At 57.9% G+C, this 22,832-nt stretch overlaps 7 protein-coding genes across 7 annotated transcripts; 4 read left to right on the forward strand and 3 right to left on the reverse strand.

Moving 5' to 3' along the window:
- Positions 1-1,309: 1,309 nt before the first annotated feature.
- On the forward strand, positions 1,310-2,995 carry MFIFM68171_04407 (Glucose transport transcription regulator RGT1; the record flags this gene model as incomplete). Its single annotated transcript, XM_071059827.1, has 3 exons — positions 1,310-2,400; positions 2,481-2,837; positions 2,974-2,995. The coding sequence occupies 3 exons, from the start codon at positions 1,310-1,312 to the stop codon at positions 2,993-2,995; spliced, it is 1,470 nt and encodes a 489-aa protein (XP_070915928.1).
- Positions 2,996-5,642: 2,647 nt separating this feature from the next.
- MFIFM68171_04408 (Mitogen-activated protein kinase organizer 1) lies at positions 5,643-7,172 on the forward strand (the record flags this gene model as incomplete). Its single annotated transcript, XM_071059828.1, has 2 exons — positions 5,643-5,703; positions 6,037-7,172. The coding sequence occupies 2 exons, from the start codon at positions 5,643-5,645 to the stop codon at positions 7,170-7,172; spliced, it is 1,197 nt and encodes a 398-aa protein (XP_070915929.1).
- A 377-nt stretch (positions 7,173-7,549) lies between these two features.
- Positions 7,550-8,892, reverse strand: KTR4 (putative mannosyltransferase ktr4; the record flags this gene model as incomplete). The annotated part of the gene is made up of 4 exons (XM_071059829.1): positions 7,550-7,706; positions 7,765-8,383; positions 8,439-8,699; positions 8,754-8,892. 4 exons carry the CDS (start codon positions 8,890-8,892, stop codon positions 7,550-7,552), a joined length of 1,176 nt encoding a protein of 391 aa, XP_070915930.1.
- A 724-nt stretch (positions 8,893-9,616) lies between these two features.
- Positions 9,617-12,363, forward strand: MFIFM68171_04410 (uncharacterized protein; the record flags this gene model as incomplete). Its single annotated transcript, XM_071059830.1, has 2 exons — positions 9,617-9,685; positions 9,742-12,363. 2 exons carry the CDS (start codon positions 9,617-9,619, stop codon positions 12,361-12,363), a joined length of 2,691 nt encoding a protein of 896 aa, XP_070915931.1.
- Positions 12,364-12,753: 390 nt separating this feature from the next.
- On the forward strand, positions 12,754-13,974 carry cwf16 (Pre-mRNA-splicing factor cwf16; the record flags this gene model as incomplete). Its single annotated transcript, XM_071059831.1, has 2 exons — positions 12,754-12,920; positions 13,035-13,974. The coding sequence occupies 2 exons, from the start codon at positions 12,754-12,756 to the stop codon at positions 13,972-13,974; spliced, it is 1,107 nt and encodes a 368-aa protein (XP_070915932.1).
- A 4,008-nt stretch (positions 13,975-17,982) lies between these two features.
- Positions 17,983-19,020, reverse strand: MFIFM68171_04412 (uncharacterized protein; the record flags this gene model as incomplete). Its single annotated transcript, XM_071059832.1, has 1 exon — positions 17,983-19,020. The coding sequence occupies one exon, from the start codon at positions 19,018-19,020 to the stop codon at positions 17,983-17,985; it is 1,038 nt and encodes a 345-aa protein (XP_070915933.1).
- A 312-nt stretch (positions 19,021-19,332) lies between these two features.
- MFIFM68171_04413 (uncharacterized protein) lies at positions 19,333-22,719 on the reverse strand (the record flags this gene model as incomplete). The annotated part of the gene is made up of 1 exon (XM_071059833.1): positions 19,333-22,719. The coding sequence occupies one exon, from the start codon at positions 22,717-22,719 to the stop codon at positions 19,333-19,335; it is 3,387 nt and encodes a 1,128-aa protein (XP_070915934.1).
- Positions 22,720-22,832: the final 113 nt, after the last annotated feature.

Raw genomic sequence — 22,832 nt, forward strand, 5'->3', positions numbered from 1 at the left:
GTCGCACCCTTGCCCGGCTTACACAAGCGCTCGGAACACCCCCCACCCTTTACCCCCCTCCCCGAATCCCTCCTTGTCCCCCAAGCCACCAGGATGGCCAGCCCATGCAAGACAGCTTCGGGCAGGCAAATGGGATGAAAAGGGCAAGCCCGTTGGGCTTTGGTTCCGTTAGGCGGCTTGTTATTACGTTTTACTGTCATTACCACAACTTCGTAAACCGCACCATCTCAGGCGCCCGGGTGGCCAGGCCACTCTCCCTTCCCTTTTCGCTCGCCACTGCATGCAGCATCTGGAGCGCAACGCCATGCCGCACTGCCGAGAGCCACGGCCTTGGAGCCAACGTTTGGTTTCCCTGCTGAAGTGTGGCTCCAAGGGTGGCCCACAGGGGGTACTGGAATTAGTTACGTGGGAGACTAGGAACACCCATCCTCCCGCAAAAGGCAGCACGACAACGGGGCCCGCTACGCGTGCTTCTGGAGACTGATGGGCAGCCATCCAACAGGCCGGGCTGGCCTACGCTAGCCGTATGACCCGCAAACGCTATGAACAAGTGTACTTTGGGTTCCCCGTCCGGGGCGAAGCTCTCCTCAAAAGTCGGTCCATCTGTCGACAAAAGTGTGGCCGACAGAAGGCCCGGCGTGTTCTGTTGACGTGCAGCATTAGACCGGCATACACAGCCCAAATACCCGATCTCGTTCGCCTCTCCACATACATTTCCATACATACATACGGACCAAGGTAGCCCTCTCAGCCCTCCCGTCCCTCCTGACCACCCTTTTCTCGAGCAAAAAAACTGTTCCCGACGCACGGCAACCTTGCACTAGTACATTGCCTGCTGCACCTGGTCGACCTGGCCCCTGCTCCGCTACGACCCCCCCGGGCGCTTTGAGACCGCCAACAGATCGCCTGTGCATCTCGCCGTTATTGTTCAATTATCCGGGGATCGATACGCTTCCTCCTTGCTGGGCCTTGGCGGCATGCTGCTCTGAACGGAGGACCCGAGTCGACTGCGCCTCTTGTGCACACCTTTACCCGGGCGAAATATCTAGCTGTCGGTCACCCTCGAGCCTCTGGCCTGCTGCGAAACCGCTTGCACTCCTTTCTGCGTGTGAGTGAGTTGAGTGTCTGTGTACGCGCGTGTGTGCGTGTATGTTCGTGCGTGTGCCTCTGCGTGTGTGCGTGTGTGTCTGTCGGCAAAACCTGGACATCCCTTTCCTTGGCCGTCTTGTCACTGCCGGGAAGGTCATGACACAGACGTAGACACAGACACAGACCACAACTCGCTCGGGTCGCACCGACAGCCTTCTCAATGGGGTTTGCGTCCTACTTCGAACCTCGATTCCGCTTGGCCATACCAGATACCCCTCCCGAGATCCTCACCCCAGACTCGGCCTCGTTTCCCTCCAGGCAGTCCGAGGAGAGGTCTTGGAACCCGCCCGCTCCTCCGTCCCCGCCTATGTCCAACTATGACCCGACCGTCAAGGCAAGCGACATGTCGTCTGGCAAGGGGCCGGAGGAAATACCAGCCCGCGGAGATGGCTCTTCTGACCAGTCTGCACCGCGACAACAGCTTCCGTCGCTGAGCAGCCTCTTCGGGCCCGCCTCCCATCCGCTCCATCCGCCTTTCTCTGACCGCCCGGGCACGTACTCGGCATCCCACTCACCACTCGACCGTCCATTCACAGGGTCATCTTCATACTTTCCGCCCCCGACGACATCGTCCACATCGCAGCCTCGAAGCGTACTGGACCCGAGGTTTCAGGACCGTTCGCAGATCCCGCCGCTCTCGCGGGTCTTTCCAGGGCCGCTCTCACCCCAGCCACGATCAGAACCGCAAAAGCCGGAAAGCCGCCCGGACTACAGTCCGGGAAGTCAGTGGACGCTGCGGCAGGAAGCGAGCCGCGAGTACTCGCTGGGCAGCCGCCCGCAGCCCCAGCTTTACAAACCGGCGAGTGTGGATAGGTACCCTGCCCACTTGTCAAGGTCCGGCCAAGACGAGGGTCGAAGGCCGGAGTTCCCGGATCCACTGGCGCCGCAGACGCCGGTGCACAACCCCCCCGCAACGCCGACCAGCAGCGTCGGCTCGGAGAGCGCGCCGTCGAAGGATGGGTTGGGGCCGAAGATCTGGACGGGGACGCACTTTCTGCCCCGGTTCGTCCGGGCGGCCGAAGTGCCCGGCGAGGGCATGTGCTACTTTTACGACGACGGGAGCCACTGCAAGACGGTGATTGATGGAGAAGCCGTCAATGCGCACTGGGGTGTAACCAAGGCCGGGAAGCCGAGAAAGAGATTGGCTATTGCTTGCATCACCTGCCGCGAGAAGAAGATCAAGTGCGAGCCCGACTACCCGCGGTGCGTGCAGTGCGAAAAGTTTGGCCGCGTCTGCAAGTTCAAAAATGCGTAAGTTGTTTTGGTTGGTGGGGGAGGGGGGAAAATTTGCGATACATTTGAGTTCTCTAACGTTCGACGTCATGCTATAGCCCGCGGGGCGGCCATAACACATCTCCGTCGACCCCGCCTGCCGAGCCCGAAGACATACGGCGACTCGGGGGAATGGTAAGACCGTCAACGGACCTAGCAAGAAACAGCCACTCGAGCGAGTCGGTCTCGCCCCGGACGACGCTCCGGCCGGCAAGCCCCGATCAGACCAGCGCCGGGCCCCTGAAGCGGGCCCGCGTAGGTTACGACCATTACAGCCCGACGGCCGGAACGCGATCGCCGATGCCCCCGATGGCGCCGACGTCGGACGCAGCGCGGACCTCTCTCCCATGGCGGCAACCAGAGTCTCTACCTCGTATCCACGAGGACGTCCTGTGCCGAGTCTGGCAAACCGACCCGTATGTGTCTGACAACCCCATCTGTAACCAACAACATCCTCCCTCTTTGTCCACACGGATGCCGCGGCCCTGAGCTTCCTCCCCGAAAAGGCCTTCATGGCGTGGCTCAAGATCAGCGCTCACAAGAAATTTCCAGGAGACCTGATGCTCGTGTATAGCACCCTCGCCGGCCCCGGGGCCCGGAGCGTCGCACACAAGCACTCACAGGTGGCGTGTTACGGGACCGAGCACACGGCCGCCCTCTCGTTATAGCTTGTCCACGCGAGGATCGTGCTCGCCATCTATTATCTGGCTGTGTCGCGACCTGGCGACGCAGATGACATGACGAGCAGGGCGATTTTGGTCGCGACGTGTTTGCAGCTAACCCTGGAGCTGGATCAGTCTGTGGATCGGACATTAACGATTTTCCTTACGGTCTGACCCGAGGCGGCTCCGCAGAGTGCAGGAACAGGACATTCTGGCTGTATTTCCTTCTGGAGCGGCTGAACGGGTTGTTCCCTGCGCGAGTCGCCATCATTAATAAGGAGGATATCTTTATCCGCTTGCCCGGCGGAGGCGACGCGGCAGCCCCCGTGTTTTCACCCGAGCCTGTCCGCTCCGCAGACTGGAGTCGAAATCGGAAGCCTGGGCTTCATCGTCTAGGTGACTGTCCTCTGGGGGGAGGTCATGTCCACGATCTACAGCATTTCGCACCGCAACACCCCTCCCGAATTATCCAACTTTACTGACTTCCACCGCCGCATGGTCTCGCTCCTTTCACGGTGGGAATCCTCCCTCTCTCCCTCCGCTCCTTCACCTCACCCGGACCAACCTCGAGGCCGTCCTCGTAGAAGACTGCGGACCGCTCATCCTCATGCACATGGTCTTTCGTTTGGCCATGACCCGATCCTTGTTTTTTGTCGTCAACTCTACGAAATCAACACGCCCGAACCGCCCGCGAGTACGCAAAACCGCCTACTTGAGATTATTTGCACCATCGCCCGGCACAGCACATCAGCGATGGCCCCGCCCTTCTTCGCGATCTCTGCTCTGCTCGAGGCAACCGACGTTTTGTCCGCCCTCGACAACGCAGCCGATCTCCCCGCGCTGTTGGACCGACTCGTCCTAGCACGGGGTATGTCGAAGACACGTCGGGCGGGTGTGGGACGATGCGAGGGGCCATGGCGGGGTGGTCTATCGGAGAATAGGGGGATTGGTGCGGGTGGGGTGAATCGGGCTGCACAAGGCGGGATTGAGACTGTGGGAGGGGTTGTGAACGTTCTCACCGTCTCTGCTAAGAAAGAAGTGGAAGGAGGGGAACGGAGATGGCGGGTTGCGGAGGCATTGGAGAGGAGGTTTATGGGTGACGGGATGGTGGACTGCGTTTATTCTCACCATGGTAGTGATGATGATGATGATGGTGATGGTGATGGTGATGGTGATGGGAAGGTAGGATCATGATGGAATGGAGGAAATAATTGGGTTACATTCGCTGTTCTAAGGGTATACGATATGGATGGTCGGGAGGGCACTCTCATTTTTGACTGGCTTTTTCTATCTTATTTTTTACTTATTTATTTATTTGTTTTATTTTTTTTTATTTTTTTTTTTTATTTTTTGGTTTGGGTTGGTCTTGACGTTTTACACATATTTTGTTTTGTTGTTTTGGTTTCTTTGTTCAGTTGTATTGTATTGTTAGCCGCGGGGTGGTGGGGGTTGGCTCTGCAAGCATCATCGCATCATGGCGTTGGGATTTGGTTTCTAAATTTTTATTTAAGCGGTTTCAAAAAAGGGGACGAGGGGCCAAGAGAGAGTCAGCTGGTGGTGCGGGTTTTTCTTTTTCCTTTGTCTATACCCTTTGGGTTTCTTCATCTATACCCGCTCTGTGTTTATCATCTACTTTAGCTACCGGTTTATGGCCAAATATGTTAAGTGTTCCCAAGCGGGAACAGTTACCCATAACGCACCGGACGGTCATCGTGCTACCCCCGGTGATCCTGCTCATGTCGGTTTGGCATGTGTCGTATATGTTGAAACTGTATCACGCACAATTCGCGCAGATGCGGCCGCAAAACGGAAGGTCTGCCCGTTTGTGCAGATGGTCAATTTCAAGTGCACGTGTTGGCAAGGCAGCCCTACGGCGCGGTCACTTTGTTGGGAACATGGGATGGGATTGCTTGATTGTAGCCGCATGGGACGGCGACTGTGTAATTGCCCGTGCCACATTACCGCCGTCTTGTGGCCGGTTGGCAGGCAGGGTTCTAGCGGCCTTCTAGAAGGAATTGTTGCGGGGCGTGCGTGGAGAGGTTAATGGTTGATGCGGAGGGGTGTGGACGTATGAATCACGTAATTACCTAGTACACTCTGCTACTCTGTGGTTACGGCACGATCTGACCAGCCAATCCAGCCACACCAAACACTGATCCTAGCGCTTCAATCCCCCCCCGGTTAAGGGTATCAACGATTTGACCTGTCGCATCTCGAGAGCCCAGAAATACACTAAGAATAACTTGACCACCACCTGCAAGGGAGAAGCATCGACATCTCAGCTGAGACGCCACTATTGAGGGCAGCGCCCCCGCACGGTATTTCCGAGAGGCTCTGCTCTTTGGCCGGGCCATCTCAAGGACCCTATACTCAGCGCAAAAAGCCGACGGCGTGCTGCAAACGCATCTGCTGTGGTAGCACGCTGCAAGCTGCACGCAAGAGAGGGGCGTGCCGCATCGTCAGCCGGAGCCTTATTACCGCCGAGTCGGCAGCCCAAGCTGAGGTGTGATGATGGGATGACGCTGCCAAAAACAAGAACCGTGAGGAAATAACTCGGCCATGGTCCAGCACGGCGCGGCATTCCCCACGCGGCCGGTGGCCCAGTTGCTCGGGTCCAATGGTAGGTTCTCTGTGGTTTATGATGAGGGGGCCTGGTTTCCTGCTGTCTTTCTTTGCCGTTATTAGAGATGCCGAAACTCGGGGCGCTCCTATTCTCCGCGATGGTGCCCTGGCATCAACACCCACTGGCTGGGATAATTTTGTCATCTCTCACAAGCGCTAGCGTGTTCGAAGCCACCCTAAGCTGAGATGGCAGTAAAACGTGCTAAGCCGGCGAGCGCTTAACACGGTTGGGGGCTGGCCTCCGTTGCTGCCCCGTTCCCTCAAACGATGACGCCTTATTCTCCGATGCCAACCTCTTATCAAAGGAAAACTAGCTGACCCCCACTCCCAGGCCCCATCCATGCAGTAGCCTATTCTGCCTCTCCGGGTACTTACATCCTTACCGGCTCCGACGACCGTTCCATCCGGCTCTACAACCCCTCCCCAACCAGCAGCTCCTCCAGCATCAGCAACAGCATCACCGCCAAACCCGCCTCTTCCTCCTCCCCAAGTCCATCCCTACCGCCGCCGCTGCCGCCGCCGCCGCCACCAGGCCGCCTCATCCAAACCTACACCGCTCACGCCTACGCCGTCCTCTCGCTCTCGGTTTCCTCGTCCAATGCGCACTTCGCCTCTGCCGGCGGCGACCGCGCCGTGCTCCTCTGGGACGTCGCCACCGCGCAGACCATCCGGCGCTTCGGCTCCGCCTCGACGGCCGCCAGCCACACGGGGCGGGTCAACTGCGTGGCGTTTGCCGGGGCCGACGACGGCCTGGTCGTGTCGGGTGGGCTGGACTGCACGGTGCGCATCTGGGACGTCCGGTCCGGCTCCGCCGGCGGCGGCGGCGGCGGCAAGGCGGTGCAGGTGCTCGCGGACGCCAGGGACGCCGTGACCTGCCTGGGCGTGACGGGCGCCGCCGAGATCGTGGCCGGGAGCGTCGACGGCCGCGTGCGCGCCTACGACGTCCGCATGGGCCGGTGCGTCACCGACGTGTTCCCCGCGAGCGTGACCAGCTTGTGCCTGGCGAGGGACGGCCGGACGGCGCTCGTCGGGACGCTGGATAGTAAGCTCAGGCTGATGGATCGGGGGAGCGGGACCTGCCTCCGGACGTATGCCGATGCCGGGTGGCGGAATGAGGAGCTGCGGGTGCAGAGCGTGCTCGGCGGAGGGGAAAGGTGGGTGGTTGTTGGAGATGAGATGACTGGCACTGGTGCTGGTGCTGGTGCTGGTGGTGGCATTGGAGGAGGAGAAGGGAATGTAGGCCGGGTCTGGGCGTGGGATTTGCTCACCGGCAAGTTGGTCGCTACGATACCTATTCCCTGGAGCGGCAACGGCGGGAATGATGCCCGGAAGAAGGTGGTTGGGAGGGACGGCAGGGAGAAGGAGCGTAAGAACGTGGTGAGCTGTATAGCGTGGAAGGAGGGAGGGTTTGGGGACCAGTTCTGCGTTGGCGGCACCTCGGGCGTGGTCACGGTGTTTGGACGGTGATCTATCCCTGGAATGAGATGAAGATAAACGCCAGGCACTGGTAAACGTAAAACAAATGTACTTCAGAAGGCACTGTGGACGCTGGCAGCCGAACCCCTATTGGCATGCCCGCATGCTGCCGCTCCCAAGTCTAACCTCTACCGATCCATACCGCCTCGTCCCAGGACTTTTCATAATTAATCTACAGCATTAATGATCATGAACCGCCTGCGCCAGACACCTTCCTGCAGTCCATATGCTTTGGTACTCCTAACCCTAGCGTGACAGTATCCCATGTACAGCAAACATCGGCCGAAGGTTGCCAGCCCTGTGTCTACGGCTGCCGGGTTGGATGTGACTCGGCATCGTCTCAGTTTCCCAGCCGCAAGGCTACTACCTCAACCCTGGCCAACGAACTTGAACCAGTTGGGCCGGCAGTCTTCCTTGTAGAGGAAAGACTCGCCGTCAGTGAAGCGGCCGGTCACACAGCCCTTGCACTTGGGCGAATTGGGGCAGTTGAAGTAGGGGATGTGTTGGTACCCAATGTCGCGGAACCTAGCAAGTATTGTCAGCGGTCACGGTGGTAATGCCGACGATGACTCGAAATACACACCAGTGAATGCGATGCTTGTCCTCAAACAGCCCGAGGGCGATGCTGTGGACCGGGGCATCACCCCAGCGCTCATAAAAGAAACCGCCGGCCCTGTCGAGGTGGTTGAAGTAGTCCTCGTAGGCCTTGCTCCGCCAGAAGCTCATGTCGCCAATCTCAAAGTTGCTCCAGAAGTGGCAGGTCGAGTAGCCATTGGCTTTTTCGTTATGCTCCGGCCGGCGCGTCTTGTCAGTCAGCCAGTCCATGGCGTTAGACTTGTGCAGGTACTCGGGGTGTTCGGCGAGGAACTTTTCGGTCTCGGGCCACAGCGTCGGGATGGATTGGGGCGAATCGTACAGGTTGATGGTGAAGCCGTACGTCTTGTTGTTGTCCTGCATGTAGCGGAAGACGTCATAGTCGACGTCGCAGAAGAAGTGCACGTTGGGCTCGACACGCCAGTAGTATTGCATGTCGGCCAGCGCCGGGTGCTTGTAGAACAGACCGCTATTCCAGCGGCACATCTGGTGGTACGATACCTTGTCTGCATATTGCACGTCCTGTTCCAGGAGGATCTTGGCCGACTCCTTAAACAGGTCCTCGTTGATCCATGACGGCACCTCCCAGTGCTCCTTGGGAATTAGTTCTGTCCTGGGTCAGCCCTGCCGCATCTCTCATAAACTTGTCGGGCATGTCCCTACCGTATCTGCACTCAGCTTTTGTCGCCGCCGATGTCTTCTTCTTGAACTCTTCTGTAAAGGGTACGTCGTTGAAGAAAGTCCAGGGGTAGTTGAACTTGGAGTTCCATGTCCTCTCGAGATCGCCCATCGCCTGCAGAATACCAGGCAGCTCCTCGTTCCGCACCAGCGCCAGCAGCGTGGCATTGATGCGCGCTGTGCCGGCGGGACCCGGTGCGTATTTGTCGGATGCATATGTTAGGATGCCCTCGGGCTCGCCCGTAGCTTTGTTCGCCGTCAGCATGTGATGCGGATGCATGGGGTTGTCGGATGTCTTACGGTCTAGGTTGGGATCCCTCTCATGTGGTCCTTGAGGAGTCGGCAAAGGCACTGATGGCTTAAAGATCTGCCATATGAAGAAGCACCACATCACAATGGCGGCCAACGCCAGCGCCCTCACGGGGCGAGCGATCGCCATTCTGGAAGTGGGTGGCTCGGTCCGGATTTTCGGTCTGGTCGGTCTTTGGCTGCTGGGATAGATCTACCGGCATCCACTTCCGTTACCTGGGTCCTTCATTTACGGACCACGGCGTCGGTGCTCAGAGATGATCTCGAGCCGGTTATGTCTGCGCGTGCGCGTTGTCGGCTGGGCTCTCGGTTTTGCTGGGCGCTGCGATGCGCTGCGTGTCGGATCCTAGGCAATTAAATCGGACTTGTGGGGCCAATGCAACGGGGGCCAAAATTTCGGTGGGGAAAAGGGGCGCTGCGAGCCTACGACACCTGATGTCATCTGATAACGTTACTTAAAGTCGAGCCTCCTTGACTCCTTGAAGCCCGTGCGCCCTCCGGCCGGGGGTTGAACAAACGGTCGGTCGGTTGGGAGTTGCTGCAAACAATGGATTTGAATCTGACAAATAGGATTTGGCCTTCCAAGTTTGTCTGCTCTCACTTTGCGGGAAGTGTTTATCTAGTCAGAGAGGCACATGAAGTGCCCTGATGAAGTGCTCTGATATCGGTTCATGCCAAGGAGATTCCGGTCTCAAAGTCGCCTTTTCTGATATGCGTTGACGCCAGAAAACCACGTGCCTGTCGCGTAAAGTGGTTACGCGTCTTGGCCAGTGTTTGGGAGGCCCGCCATTGCCTGGCCGGGAGACGGTCACCATCCACACTAGCAGAATGCCGAATCCGGAGGGGACAGCAATATGGCGTATCTTGCGCACCTGGGAGCCTTGATTGATGAGCTCGTTGCAGCTGTCACCGCCATCCCAGAGGTGTGCGCCCGTTTTCCCGCCTCATCGTTCCGGCTTCTTGCTGATGCAGATTCCAGGCTCAACAAGAGAGACGAGATGCCTGTCGCGAGCTTGCGCTGCGCAGCCTGCGACAACACAGATTTGTCAGCACAAATCACTTTGAGGTCCAAGATCGACTGAATGGGCTGGAAGAGCGCTTCCACGTTGTTGGCCGAGAAGCTCTTGCGGACGCTTTACGGATGCGGCTGGACGCCCTAGAACCGCATCGCAACCAAACCACGCCCGAAATTCTGCACCTCCTCCTTGAGCTTGCTGATCAACCGGCCCAGAACTCCAGCCTCAGCGACCTAGACCACCTTCTTGAGCCGGAGGAGGACGCGCCACCCAAGCTGACCTGGCGGGACATTGCCAAAGAAGATGGCTGGAAACAGGAAAGGGACATCTGGCGCTTTGTCGACTACGCTCCCGACTCCAGCGACGAGGAAGAACCAGACGTGGCGTCAGTAACATCTCTCGAGTCTCTCACCACTGCCTCTTCTACCGAAGACACCCACCAGCGCACCGCCCAAGACTTGGCAGTCAAGCCGCAGGGCGATGGGCTATTGGAGCAAATCCAAGACACCCAGTCATGGAGACATGCCTCAGTAACAGCGGGAGATGGAAGGATCAGGAAGATCCCCGTTTCAACGACTCAACTGCTTCGTGAGGCTCTGTTCATGCTAGCCGGTCTTGAGACGAGCTTGTTTGACGCCGAATGCAACCCCATCACAAGGTACCAACTCTGCGGCGTTTCCTGGGACGCATACAAAGCTTTGGTAACCTCATTCGCCGAATGCGGCCGGAAGCTTGCTCCCTTGCGTGCGTTTTCCAGAGCGAGAGAACAATCACCCCTTCTCCAAGTGTTCCAAGCCTCGGTGCAGACGGCCCTGTACACGCTCGACCAGGAACTGGCAGTGTTCCAGAGCCGCCTCGTCGCCTTAGAGCAGGATATTGTTGTAAGCCTGATAAGCGTCCTGAAGGGACTCGGCCCGACTTTGACGCCCCTCTATGCTCTGTCAGACATCGTACGTCAGGTGCAAGAAGAGCGAAACACCCACGCCTTCCGGTACCTCGAGCTCCTATACGATGCTGTAGAGGTGGCTCAGCTGCAAGGCCAACGCGCTACATACCGGCTACTTGGTAGCATCTTCTTTGACTGCTTCCAGGTCTATCTGAAGCCCATCCGGCTCTGGATGGAAGAAGGGAGACTGCTGCCCGGAGATCGGACCTTCTTCGTTTCCGAGTCGCCAACAAAGCTGCCGTTGGCCCAAGTCTGGAAAAGCCAGTTTAACCTACTTCGAACCCCAGAGGGCATTCTCTATGCGCCGCGTTTCCTTAAGCCCGCTATCCACCGCATCTTCACGGCGGGTAAGAGCATCGTCGTGCTGAAGCACATGAAGCAGGGTGGGTCGACGAGGAAATACCGAACTGGCGCCGAGCCTAAGATGGACTTTGGGACCGTCTGTCCAGCCAGTCTTGAGTTCGCTCCTTTCAGCGAGCTCTTCAGCACTGCATTCCACGGGTGGATTCAGAGTAAGCACCACACCGCAGCCGCAACACTCCGAGAACTGCTCTTCAGCGCCTACGGGCTATCCCAAGCACTCGACGCCCTGGAACACATATACCTAATGTCTGACGGCGCAAGATCGGACGCTTTTGCGTCGTCCATCTTCCGACACCTAGACACTTTCAGCAGCAGCTGGAAAGACCGCTTTACCCTGACCGAGATTGCTCAGGAGGCATTCTCGGCGTGCATAGACGGTCCCAGGCTCTCAGCCGAGCTCGAGCCGCGCGGCCTAGCGCACAGCGCATTCGCTTCCAGAAGCTCTGTTCGCCTCAGCCTCCCCGCCATCCGTCTCAACTACCGCCTCAGCTGGCCGGTCCAGATCGTGGTGCCCGAAGACGGGATCCACGGTTACCAGACGATATTCACCTTCCTCCTACAAACCCGCCGCGCCATCTCAGTCCTGCAATACCCCATCTCCAAATCCCCCAGTAGCAATGCTGGCACAACAGCTACCACATACTACCTCCTCCGTACGAAACTCGTTTGGTTCTGCACCACGCTCCTAACTTACCTGACCACTCTCGTCCTGGCGCCCAACACGGCAAGGCTTCGAGCAGACCTGCGCGACGCGGCGGACGTGGACGACATGGCAGCGGTGCACGCGTTTTTCATCACGCGCATCGTCAGCGAGTCCTGCCAGGGCAGCAAACTGCAGCCCATACGAGAGTGTATGCTCGACATTTTTGATCTTGCCATCAAGGTGGAGGACGCCCACCGGGCGGAGATGGCGAGGAGGGAAGAGGAGGAGCGCGAGGTGGAACGGCTGTCCATGTCCGTCATGGGGTCCCCGTTTAAGGGCATGTCGCCCGCTAAGGCTAAGCGGAAGATGATGATGGGGCGGGGTGGTGAAGAGGACGGGGAAGAGGAAGATGAGGACGAGGGGTACCTGGTTAAGGGGACTAAGGGAGGCGCCGCAGGGGATGAGGGACGGCCGTATTCTGTGCGTTTGAGGGAGATGCATGGGGATTTTGAGAGGCATTTGCGGTTTGTTGCTGGGGGATTGAGGGCCGTGGCGAGGGCGAGTAGAGATGAGGCGGCGGGGAAGTGGGATTTGTTGGCAGAGATGTTGGAAGTTGGGATCAGGGATAGATGAATTTTGTAGCGAATGTTTAGGGATTCCCCAACGTGTACTCCAGTATCCAGTACTTGCAAATCGCTATGGTGTTGAGCTGTGAAAGGAGTCTTGTGTAGGCTGCTTCAGACCCCTGGTAAATATAACCCTAACCCTCTTCTTGCTCAGCCGTGCGCTGATTGGGTCCAGGTTTTCAGCCTCAGTGGCGTTACTATCAGCGCTTTGCGCCTCTTAACAACTTCCCTTATCGTAACCACAATCGGCGCCCTTCAACTACCCGGTACTCTTCCAAACTTTAGACGTTGACAATTTCCGTTATCCTCAAACCACAAGGTTGAGATAGTGTCACTATCGTTCCGACCACGAAAATCCATCAATTCCCGGCCGAAACCCTAAACAACCACCGCCACCATGTCCGAACGCAAGGTCCTAACCAAATATTACCCCCCCGACTTCGACCCCTCCCTCGTCGGCCGCTCTCGCAAGCCAAAGGGAGCAGCTCAAGCCGGGCCCAAAGTCCAGACCGTCCGACTCATGGCGCCGTTCTCCCTTCGCTGCATCGCCTGCGGTGAATACATGTCAGTCACTGCGACTCTCTCTCTCTCTTCTCCCTCTCTCCCGCCCTTTTTCTGCGCGAAAGACCCAAAAGCGCTACCCGACAAGGCAAAACTATGCTAACGACAAAATCTCAGGTACCGGGGGCGCAAGTTCAACGCACGCAAGGAGACGCCGCCGGACGAGCGGTACCTCGGGATCCAGCTGTTCCGCTTCTACATACGGTGCACGCGGTGCTCGGCCGAGATTGTGTTCCGGACGGACCCCAAGAACCAGGACTACGTGGTGGAGCGGGGCGCCAAGCGCAACACGGAGCCGTGGAAGCGCGGGCTGGCCGACGGCGAGGCCGAGGAGACGGACGAGCAGCGGCTGGACCGCCTCGAGCGCGAGATGATGGAGCGCGACGGTGACGCCGCCCTCCTCCTCGCCGAGGAGCGCAACGCCATGGCCGAGCTCGAGGCCAAGACGGCCGACGCCAAGCGCGAGATGGCCGTCGCCGACGCCCTGGACGAGATCCGTAGCCGGAATGCGAGGTTGGAGAGGGCGCAGCGGGAAGGTGGCGGCACGTTGTTGGATGGTGTTGTCGGGGTAGGGTTGGGGAGGGAAGGGGAGGCGGAGGAGAGGAGGCGGAAGGAGGAGGAGGAGGACGCCGAGGCGGCGAGGAGGGCGTTCGCGTTTGCGAGGAGGCAAGACATGTTAGAGGAGGTGGTGATGGATGAGGACGAGGATGGCAATGGGGGTGGGAGTGGGAGTGGGAGTGGGAGTGGGAGTGGGAGTGGGAGTGGGAGTGGGAGTGGGAGTGGGAGTGGGAGTGGGAGTGGGAGTGGGAGTGGGAGTGGGAGTGGGAGTGGGAGTGGGAGTGGGAGTGGGAGTGGGAGTGGGAGTGTGAATGGGACGGTTGGTGATGGGGTTGCTTCGGGGTCGAGTTCTGATTCGAAACCCGCGTCGCCTTTGGTTGCGGCAGAGTCAAATACGATGCCCCCGCCGGCGGCGCCTCCCAGCTTCAAGAGGCAGATCAAGAAGAAAAAGGACCATGCGGCTCTGTTGGGCATCAAAAAAAAGCAGCCCCTCGTCTGACCGGATACGCCGCCGGGCAAAAGTGACGAACGTTACAGCACAAATTCCGTACCGCCCGCAGCGAGTTACTGCGTAGCAAAGCTTAAGTCTCAAAAGAGCTTATGTGGACTTTATTTACGGATAACATGAATATACGTGTCACTCAACGTCGACCCGTTGTCAGTCATCCTGGCGCGGCTCAGACTTGTTCAATCCCGTCCAGTGTCGTGTTGCTGATCCTATCCTGTCCTTTGGAACGCCTTGCTTGCGGAAACCAACAAAAGCCCGAGTCTCCTAGAACTCAGATGCGAAGTAAAAAGATAAAAATAAAAAAAAAAGTCCCCAAACCAGATGCGCCAACTTGCGATGTATACATCACGTGTCATGTCTCTCATCAATGCCATGCTGTCCTCCATGTTCTTCCGGATGAGCACTCCTCAGCAGGCTTCTCCCGTAACGCAACGCAACGCAAAGCAAATGACCGAGAGCCTGAGCGATCGTTATTTTCTTTTTCTTTTTCTTTTTCCGCTTTTCAGAGAGCATTAAGAATATCATCTCAGAAGCACGCTCGCTAGCCCAGGCTTTATCGCACCCCGACATTACGGGGTGGTCAGGTCTGATAACTGTACTCGCTCGGATTCCGCCTCCGGTTAGAGACTCCGTCCGGGAGGACAGACGGAGACGGTTGGTCGTGTCGTGTCGACCTCGGCGGCGACTGGGAGATGGCTTCCATCTGCCGCTTCGTGTGTTGGTGCATTGAGCGGGAGTATGTCCCGAGGTCGACCGGGGGAGGCGGCGACAGGGGCATTGAAACCGAGTATGCTCCTTGAGCGGTCGACATTTGTATTGTTTGTGTGCGGGTAACGGTATGTGTGAGAGGGGATTTGCAGAAGAGGGAACTATGTTGGAAGAGGAAGAGAATGCGAAAAACCTGTTTGATCCCTCTGGTGAGACGTCCAGACTGGAGTGCGCGTGACTGAAGTTGATTAAGCTGCGCTGCAGAAACGGAGGGCAGAGGAAAGAGTGGGCTTTGGGCCAGGCTTTATAAACGGTGAGCTTCGCCTAGGGGGTTTGGAGAGCTTATCTCATAAGGCGAGACCTTGGGGGACCAGGCGCGGGTGGCAGATTACTCGACCAAAGGTGGGGGTTTCTTTGTAGCGCCATGGGCGAAAAAGACGAGAGGGCTACGGAAAGGGCGGTCCTCGCATTTCTCTTTCGTCTGCTTCCGTCACTCTGATCTGCAGCCTGACACCAATCTCGCAGAGGCACGACAGGCCAGCCCGCCGCCGACATGCACCACGCTCGCGGATGAGCGCTCTACCGTTGCAACATTAAACCGCACCTCACCCCATTTTATCACTGATCGGCGGTGATGCGCATGGATGGCCTTGACAGACCCTGCCGGATATGGCGTAAGTCCCCGCCATTGAAGCGACCAGCCAGCCCAGTGGTCCGTTCGCCACCGGCTGAGCGTATCGGCCTGATCCACGACGTTTCTGCATGAAGTGGCACTCATGTTTCTTTGTCATGGGGATATGTGTTACACGGGCATACATCCAGCGTCGCCGCTGTGACTCTTGTCAGTGGCCCGAAATCGAGATGTCATAACATCCGCAGGGTGGGTGAACGGTGAATGTAAGCCATCGTCTGAGGCGACGGGGGAACCAGGAATGGCAAGGACCCTGCTGATCATGAGGATATCTGAACGTTGAGATCAAGTCTATGATTGGTCTTCTTTGCGGCCGCTGCCGTCCCAGGAGAAACGGAAGAGGCAAACTGTGATGACGGTAGGTTTGCCGAGAGCCACCTAGCAGTTCGGAAAGCCACACACGGGCGAGTGTTCCGGCTCCGCGATTCCACTCAACGCCGTTATTCTATGGAAACGGTTACGGAGTCTATGTCATAACGCCCGACGTCTACGAGCGAGTCAAGATACATGGCAAGGCTTGCGGAAGGTCGGGGGTCAAAGCAGCCGAGCCCCACAATTCGCAGCAGTCTCGCCTTGGACAAGAAATTACGAGCGGCTTGCCATGATGTCAGTGGACTGACAATGCATATATGCCCGTAGTGGTGTCCGGGGCGGCACCACAAGACGTACTGGTACTTTGGAAAGCGTCCCGAGAACGCCAGGGTCCCCACCAGCCGAGCAGCGTCCCGCCGCCGTCTTTTGTATACCCAAGATGACCTTGCTCGTTCGCACAAGAACTAGGGTCCCTCAGCGCTTTGTTGCCCTGCATGCAGGAGGGGAGAGCCAATGGCCAAGAGAGGGGTTCTCTGTTAGGAGGGAAAACTTGGCAGACCGGCAGCACTGGCGCAAAAAAAGCATGGCAGTTCTCGGTCACGATAACTGACCACCCTGCTGAGACCATTTCAAGCCGGCCGTGAAGTGCGGCAATTTAGTATAAACCCTCTTGCGGCCTGCGGCATACTTGGACGGGAGGCATTGGAAATGCCAACACAGGGGCACCGGGCCCGAGAACAAGAGAGAGATGATGCCCACAGGGACTTGGCAATCGGAGGGCGGGAGGTTGTCCGAGGGGTCGGTGGTGACTCCGAGATTTACGACATACCACTCCTGGGTTGAGGACATTCTCGAGAATTCGGTGAACAGGCGAGGTTGGTGGCGTTCGACGCCGACATTTTGGCGGCCACCAGAGCAACAACCGAAGAGCAGACGTGGTAAAAACGACGTCTGTCGGGGAAGCCAGCTTCGTCGCCGGTGGCACCCGAGAGGTACCTGCACACCTATGACATCAGCGGGGAACCGGACCCATGTCAGCGTCTCCGATTGTCAGGGAAGAGCAACGGAGTATGCTCCACAAAATGGCGGGGAAGCTCAGTTTGGGCCGAAGGTGGATAAACTAACTGTGCTGTCCAAACGTATCACCATTTCTAACCACGGCCTCTGGATGCAGTAAAACATGAGATAAAAACAACTAGATAATGAAATAAATAATAAAAAACGGAAATATACTAGGCAAGAAATCTGAGACGATAAAAAACCGGCAAAAATAGACGAAGAATACGGAAGAGAAAAGGAAGAAACAGTTTGCAAAATTAAAAACCGGGGTGCATTTATGGGCAAGAAGCTAAGACCGTCTAGATTTAGTTAGCCACGGTCATTTTACCAAACCGGCGCCATCGAGCTAGACTGAGACCGTTCTAGCCTCCTCAATACTACGTGTACTGCGCAAGACGAGCACCATACTGCGTAGACAGCCAGTATTCGTATGACCCACAACGCGAATGTAAGGAAATAAGCTCGCCTTGCAGCGGCCCGCGGAATCTAGACCTAACACTGTGTTCGTGATGTCCGACCACATATTGAATCACGCCTCTTCCTTTTCATCTCGTCTCTCAGATCCATCACATCATGACCGCTACCCTCCCGAGGACTCTGACATCAGCCCGTTCGCCCCGTATCGCCGCATCTGTCGTCACAGTTCAACCACTAACCGCACGATCGTTCTTTGAGAGCTTCTGGGACCGTACCCGCCTTGCTTTCCTGCGGCTCATGTCATTTACGATTTTAGAAGCAATCTCGTTTGTTGACTCGCTGCGTCGTAAATTGAAACCCGCTTACGTAGGGTATCGCAAGAAGGGATCTGGGCACTTGACGTAATTAGCTCTCGCCGCTTCAAAGCTCCAGGGAAACAAAGAGACGATTGCATCAGAACACCTTCTAGAAGAGACGACGGTGTGTTTCTTATGCGGAAAATAGGCCTATCCCGCAAGCTAGTAGCTGCCGTCTCCTTCATCTCGTACGAAATAGGATGAAGCCGATTTCAGAGGTCGGGGCCTTGGCATCGCTCCTTTTACGCAGTGAAGTCCTTCTCTTAGGATTGCGATGCGGCATGGTTTGCCTGGGTGATATCTGGTGTTCAAGGCGGGGGAGTAAATCCCTCTCCCTGCTGTCTGCCGAGAAGCGGTCTACGAGAGGCGAACGGGAGTTCATACGTCTACTCTAGAGACGCAATGCGACACGGGGCTGACCTACTCACCCTTTGAACCAGAAGGCGGAAGCGTAACCTATGCCTCCCGCCCTCCCTCATCAGAGTGATACTCGAATTCTTCGGGCGGAGTTATCACCATCCCTTCATCCCCCCCGTCATCGGGATCCACCTCCCTCGCGGTATTACTTCCTCCAGCCTGCTTACTTCCGCCCTCCAACCCCGGTGCCTCAATCCCGCCCATCCTCCTCCCCCTCAAGAGCGCCGTCATCGCGCTCGCCCACTCCCAAGGCCTCTCCCTCCCCCCCGGCAAGCTATTGAAATACTCCCACCCCATAACCCCGCCAAACCGCGGGTGCCGCCCCGCCAGCAGCGGGAGCACGCTCCCCAGCATATTCCACGGCACCCACCCCGAGCCATTCTCGGGGTTCGTCACCAGCCCCACGACGATCTTCTCGGGCATCCACCCCTTGGCCAGCAGCATCTCGTACATGGCCGGGTTGCTGCAGTCCCCCCACCCGCAGTAGAACTGGGCGTTGTACCACGCGATCTCGGCCCCGCGCATGACCTCGAGCGCCTCGTAATCGAACCCGGAGAGGTTGTGCTTGGCCGACAGCAGCGCCGACGCCACGGGCGCGAGCGTGATGAGGAAGGACGGCCCAAAGTCGGCCCGCAGCCGGTCGATGAGCCGGATGATGCCGCCGAGCGACATGTCCTCCTCAACGTCCAGGTCCAGCCCGTCGAGCGACCGCGCGCGGACGAGCTCCGCCACGGGCTCGTAGAACTGGTTGAACGTGGCCTCGTCCTCCGTGTCCAGCCGCGTGAAGCTCCCTTTGGCCGCGCCCCCCAGCATGCCGAGCACCTTGATCCCCGATGCCTGCAGCACCCGCATCTCGGCCCAGAGCGTGGTGAAGCGTGGGTGGGACGGGGGGTGGTCGTTTAGTGTGAGGGCCGAAGGGTCCTCGTTGATGTGGATTGCTGCGAGGATTACGTGCGTGAGGGAGATGTTTGGTTGCTGGATAAGGGGGAGGATCGAGATGTGTTGGCCCGAGGGGGTGTGGTGCGTTTGGTAGTATGTTATGAGCCGTGGGAGGGCTGGGTGGGGGAGGGGAGGCATGGTGAGTTTTAGCGTCGCTACACTACAAAAGGGATACAAGGTGTGTTAGGGGGTTATGTGGCTGGTGAGGCGAGTGGTGATTGTAAGCCTTGGAGTTGAAGGGGTGGAGTGAGTTGAGTGTGGTCCAAAGTCGGGGTAGCTAAGCAAGTGACGGCTGGCAGCACCTGCCAGCATATAATAATGCTCGGACAAAGACTCTTCGTTCATCATTGCAACGCCAGCTTCAACATGGCAAAATTACATAAAAAAAAGACATCACAGTGTGAAGCAGAACCAGCAAGCAAACAATTACACAATATTACACGCCCCCTTTCACACCCTCAAGCCAGGACTCGCCCCCTTCACCGGCGACGATGCAATCAGAAACCCCTGCCGATCGTACAACCCCAAGCTCTCCACGCTCTTCAGACTCCCCTTCGACGGACTGTCACCACATCTCTCCTGTAATCCAGCCGTATCAGAGCCGTTCCAATCCACCGTCTTCCACGCAATGGCCATCCGCTGCAGCTGTTGCTGCTGTTGCGGTGCCTGGATATTCCCTCCACTCCCGTCCCTCAACCCCAGTCTACTCCTATTATTATTATTATCGTCCACCTCAAAGGTAAACTCACCTCTGGCCATCTTGAACCCATCCACCCAATTACCATCATTGATATTATCATTCTCCTTTCCTTCCGTCTCCTCCCGCGCCGCAATGCCAAAAACCCCAGACGACGGCATCCTCAGCACCGTGCTCGCCGTTCTCCGGTGATGACGATAAGGATGTGGATGCGGATGCGGATGCGGATGCATCATCCCCCCGGGCCGACGCCTTTTGGACGGCGACTCCGCGCTCCCAGTACTTCCACCCCCACCACCGCCGCCAGCAACCCAACTAACTCTCTTCGAACATTTCTTCCGCTGGGCCCCAGGGCTCCCACCGCCGCCGAGGATGAAATAATTCCTCGTCCCCACCGTAATACTCTTCCTCTTTGCACCCGGACTCGTCGCAATACTATCATTGCCACCACCATCACCGCCTCCTCGTACCCCAGCAGGACCGATACCCGGCGACTCATTCCCCCTCCCCATCGCCCCGCCCCTCTCCGGCATTGCCGCAACCCCACCGCCACCAGTAGCCGTAGTAGTAGTGGTAGTAGTAGCATTAGCTGTGCTCGGTGCCGGGGTGGGATTCCGGTCTGACATGCTGTGCAGGCTGGAGACGTTGCTGATGCCGCTGTTCATGCGCCGGAGGGAGGCGATGGCCGAGGCGAGGGTGATGGTTGCTGTTTCTGCTCCCGCCGCCCCCGCCGCCCCTGCCGCCGACCTCGGTAAGGGGACGTCGTTGTCGTTGTCGTTGTCGCTATCGCTGTCGCTGGCTTGGTTATCGCTCGCTTTGTCATTGCCATTGTCATTGTCGCTGTGACTGTTCCTGTTCCTGTTCTCGTCGGTGTTGATGTTGGTGTTGGTGTGGGTGTTGGCGATGCTGAGCGACACGAGCGCGAGATTTGACGGTGAGTGAGAGCTGCTCTTACCGCGGGAGAGGGTGAGAGGTGCCGGGTAGGGAAATCCAAGTTGGGAGTTGGCGTGGAAGTTGGCGAGGTTGAGGTCTGTGGCAGCTGCGGCTGCAGGTGTCCTGGTAGTGGCGGCGGTGGTGATGGGAGGAGCGCTAGGGGCGCTGCTGGGATTGACGTCTTGGGGGTAGATGGTTGAAGACGTGCTGTGGCGGTTTTGGTCTTTCTGTTGTTGTTTCTGCGGCGACTTATGCTGTTTCAGGGGCAACACGATGGATACTCGGCGGTTTGAAGGTGATGGCCGCTCGGTAGAAGGGAGCAGCAGCGTGGCGGAGCGGCGCATGCTGTCCCGGGGTGCCTGCACCGTCTTTGCCGGCGACATAGTCCTGCGTCTTCTTTCCCTGAGAGCGGCGAGATATTCTGGAGCCGGTGGTGGTGGAAGTGAGGGAATTGTGCTCAACGTGCTTGTCTTGGTTAGGCGAAGGAATAGCGTCCCGTTGGGGCTTCTGGTAGAGGGCGACTGCCGCGTTGGAGACGGCGGAGGCTCGGAGGCCCTTGACGATGTGTAGTAACCGAGATACGGCTGCATGGTACTGGGTATTGTCATTGAGCTCCTGCGGGACGAACCTGGACTCACGGGAAGGGAACCAGGATTCGTGGAGTATGTCAGGGGCTGCGGCGCAAGAATGAGGCCCTGGTACGGCTGAGCCGCGGGCTGGCCGGGCGCCATTCTGCGGAGATACCCCGAGCGTTCCAGGCTCTCGCGGAAGAGGTCTTGAGCCCTGTACTGCTTTGCCGGCCATCCCTGAGCAACTGATGTTCTAGATGCTGACGGCGGCAACGGCATAGACACGAAAGGGTCATCCATGGTCGGCGGGCGGACGTTTGCAGCCCGTTGTGGTTGCACGACGAAGCCAGCGAGAGGTATTATGGCTCTCTTGACTTCTTCGGGCATCTCATCTTCACTGTACAAAGTGGACAGCTCGGAGGAGATTGAGCTCCGCACAGACTGAGCTTGCGAAGGTTGTCTTCCCGCTTCTTGTTTTCTCTGATTCCGGCTTGGGCTGGTAGGTCCAAAGGAGCCATGGGAAACGGTGCACTCTTCACCCCGGAGACTGTCCGTCTCAGAAGACGCGGACTGCACCGAGTTCTGTCGCTTGCGCCCGGTCTTCTTTGGACTTGGCGTCCTGAGGAGGGACGCCTTGGTCGCAGACTCTCGAGGCCCAGGCACCTTGGTGGGCGATGCTGTCAGCCTGTTACTTCTAATCGTTCCACTGACGCTTCCTTCAAGCAGTCGTTCCTCCGTTGACCTCAAGATTTCAGTGAGGGTGGGGTCCGCTGACTGATGTCGGACTCTTGGTCTCGATGGTGTCCTGGGCAAAGACTGGACCGAGCCGCCAACGCGACTTGGGACCAGTTGCGGTATCCGAGAGCTGTCGCTCGCACACACATGCCCCATACTAACAGATGGCCTGACGATACGTCGGTCCTTGTCTGCAACGAGGGCGGGCTTAGGAGGCTCTGGTAGTACCCTCACAAACGTGCGTAGTTGACCATAATCCGGTCCTGCTTGGATGCCTCCACTCATCAGGGCCTCGTCAACACGTCGTTCCGCCACCGGATAGCCGTGAATGGTATGGTGCAGCCTGGGCAGAGTGGGCGCCCTGTTCCTCGACGGCCACGACCCGCGGGTCATTGTTTTCCTCTCGGGAGCTGCCCGATACCCGCTCACCTTCGGCCCGTGAAGAGCGTCCTCGTCAATCCAAGAAGGCTTCTTCCGACAGGTCTTGATTTCCGATGTCGCCGACGGTGACGGCCACTTGCACGACTGGCTGCGGCTGAAATTCCCCGTAAACGCCCTCGGGATGACTGGCAACGATTTATGCCGGAGCGGGACCGCATCGTCATCGTCCTGCTGCAGCCTGGGTGCCGGCCATGTTGTCGCGGATCCCACCTTTCGCAGCTTCCGCCGCGCGCCTCTCGCTTCCTCCGACGAGCGGCTACCATCCGAGCTGATGATGGCTTCCCCGTTGAGGACCGCGCGACGGCGCGCTGCCCGCCGACGCAAGAGCCACAGAATAAACAGGCCAATACCAACGAGGAAGACCAAGGTGCAAGGCAGGACGACGCCAACGAGATTCGGAAGTGAGCGGACCAGCTCTTTGGAGTGGGAGGATGGTGTTGGCGAGTGACTTGGGGAGACCATCTTACCAGATTTATTGGCGTATCTCTCCCAGTCCCGTTGTAGTATCAAGTGTTGGCGCAGAGGTTCGTGGTTGCACTCTTGCTCTTTACAACAACGTAAAGAAGATAGAATAT

The sequence above is a fragment of the Madurella fahalii genome (genome assembly GCF_045866475.1).
Source record: "Madurella fahalii IFM 68171 DNA, scaffold_2, whole genome shotgun sequence".
Classification (NCBI taxonomy): domain Eukaryota; kingdom Fungi; phylum Ascomycota; class Sordariomycetes; order Sordariales; genus Madurella; species Madurella fahalii.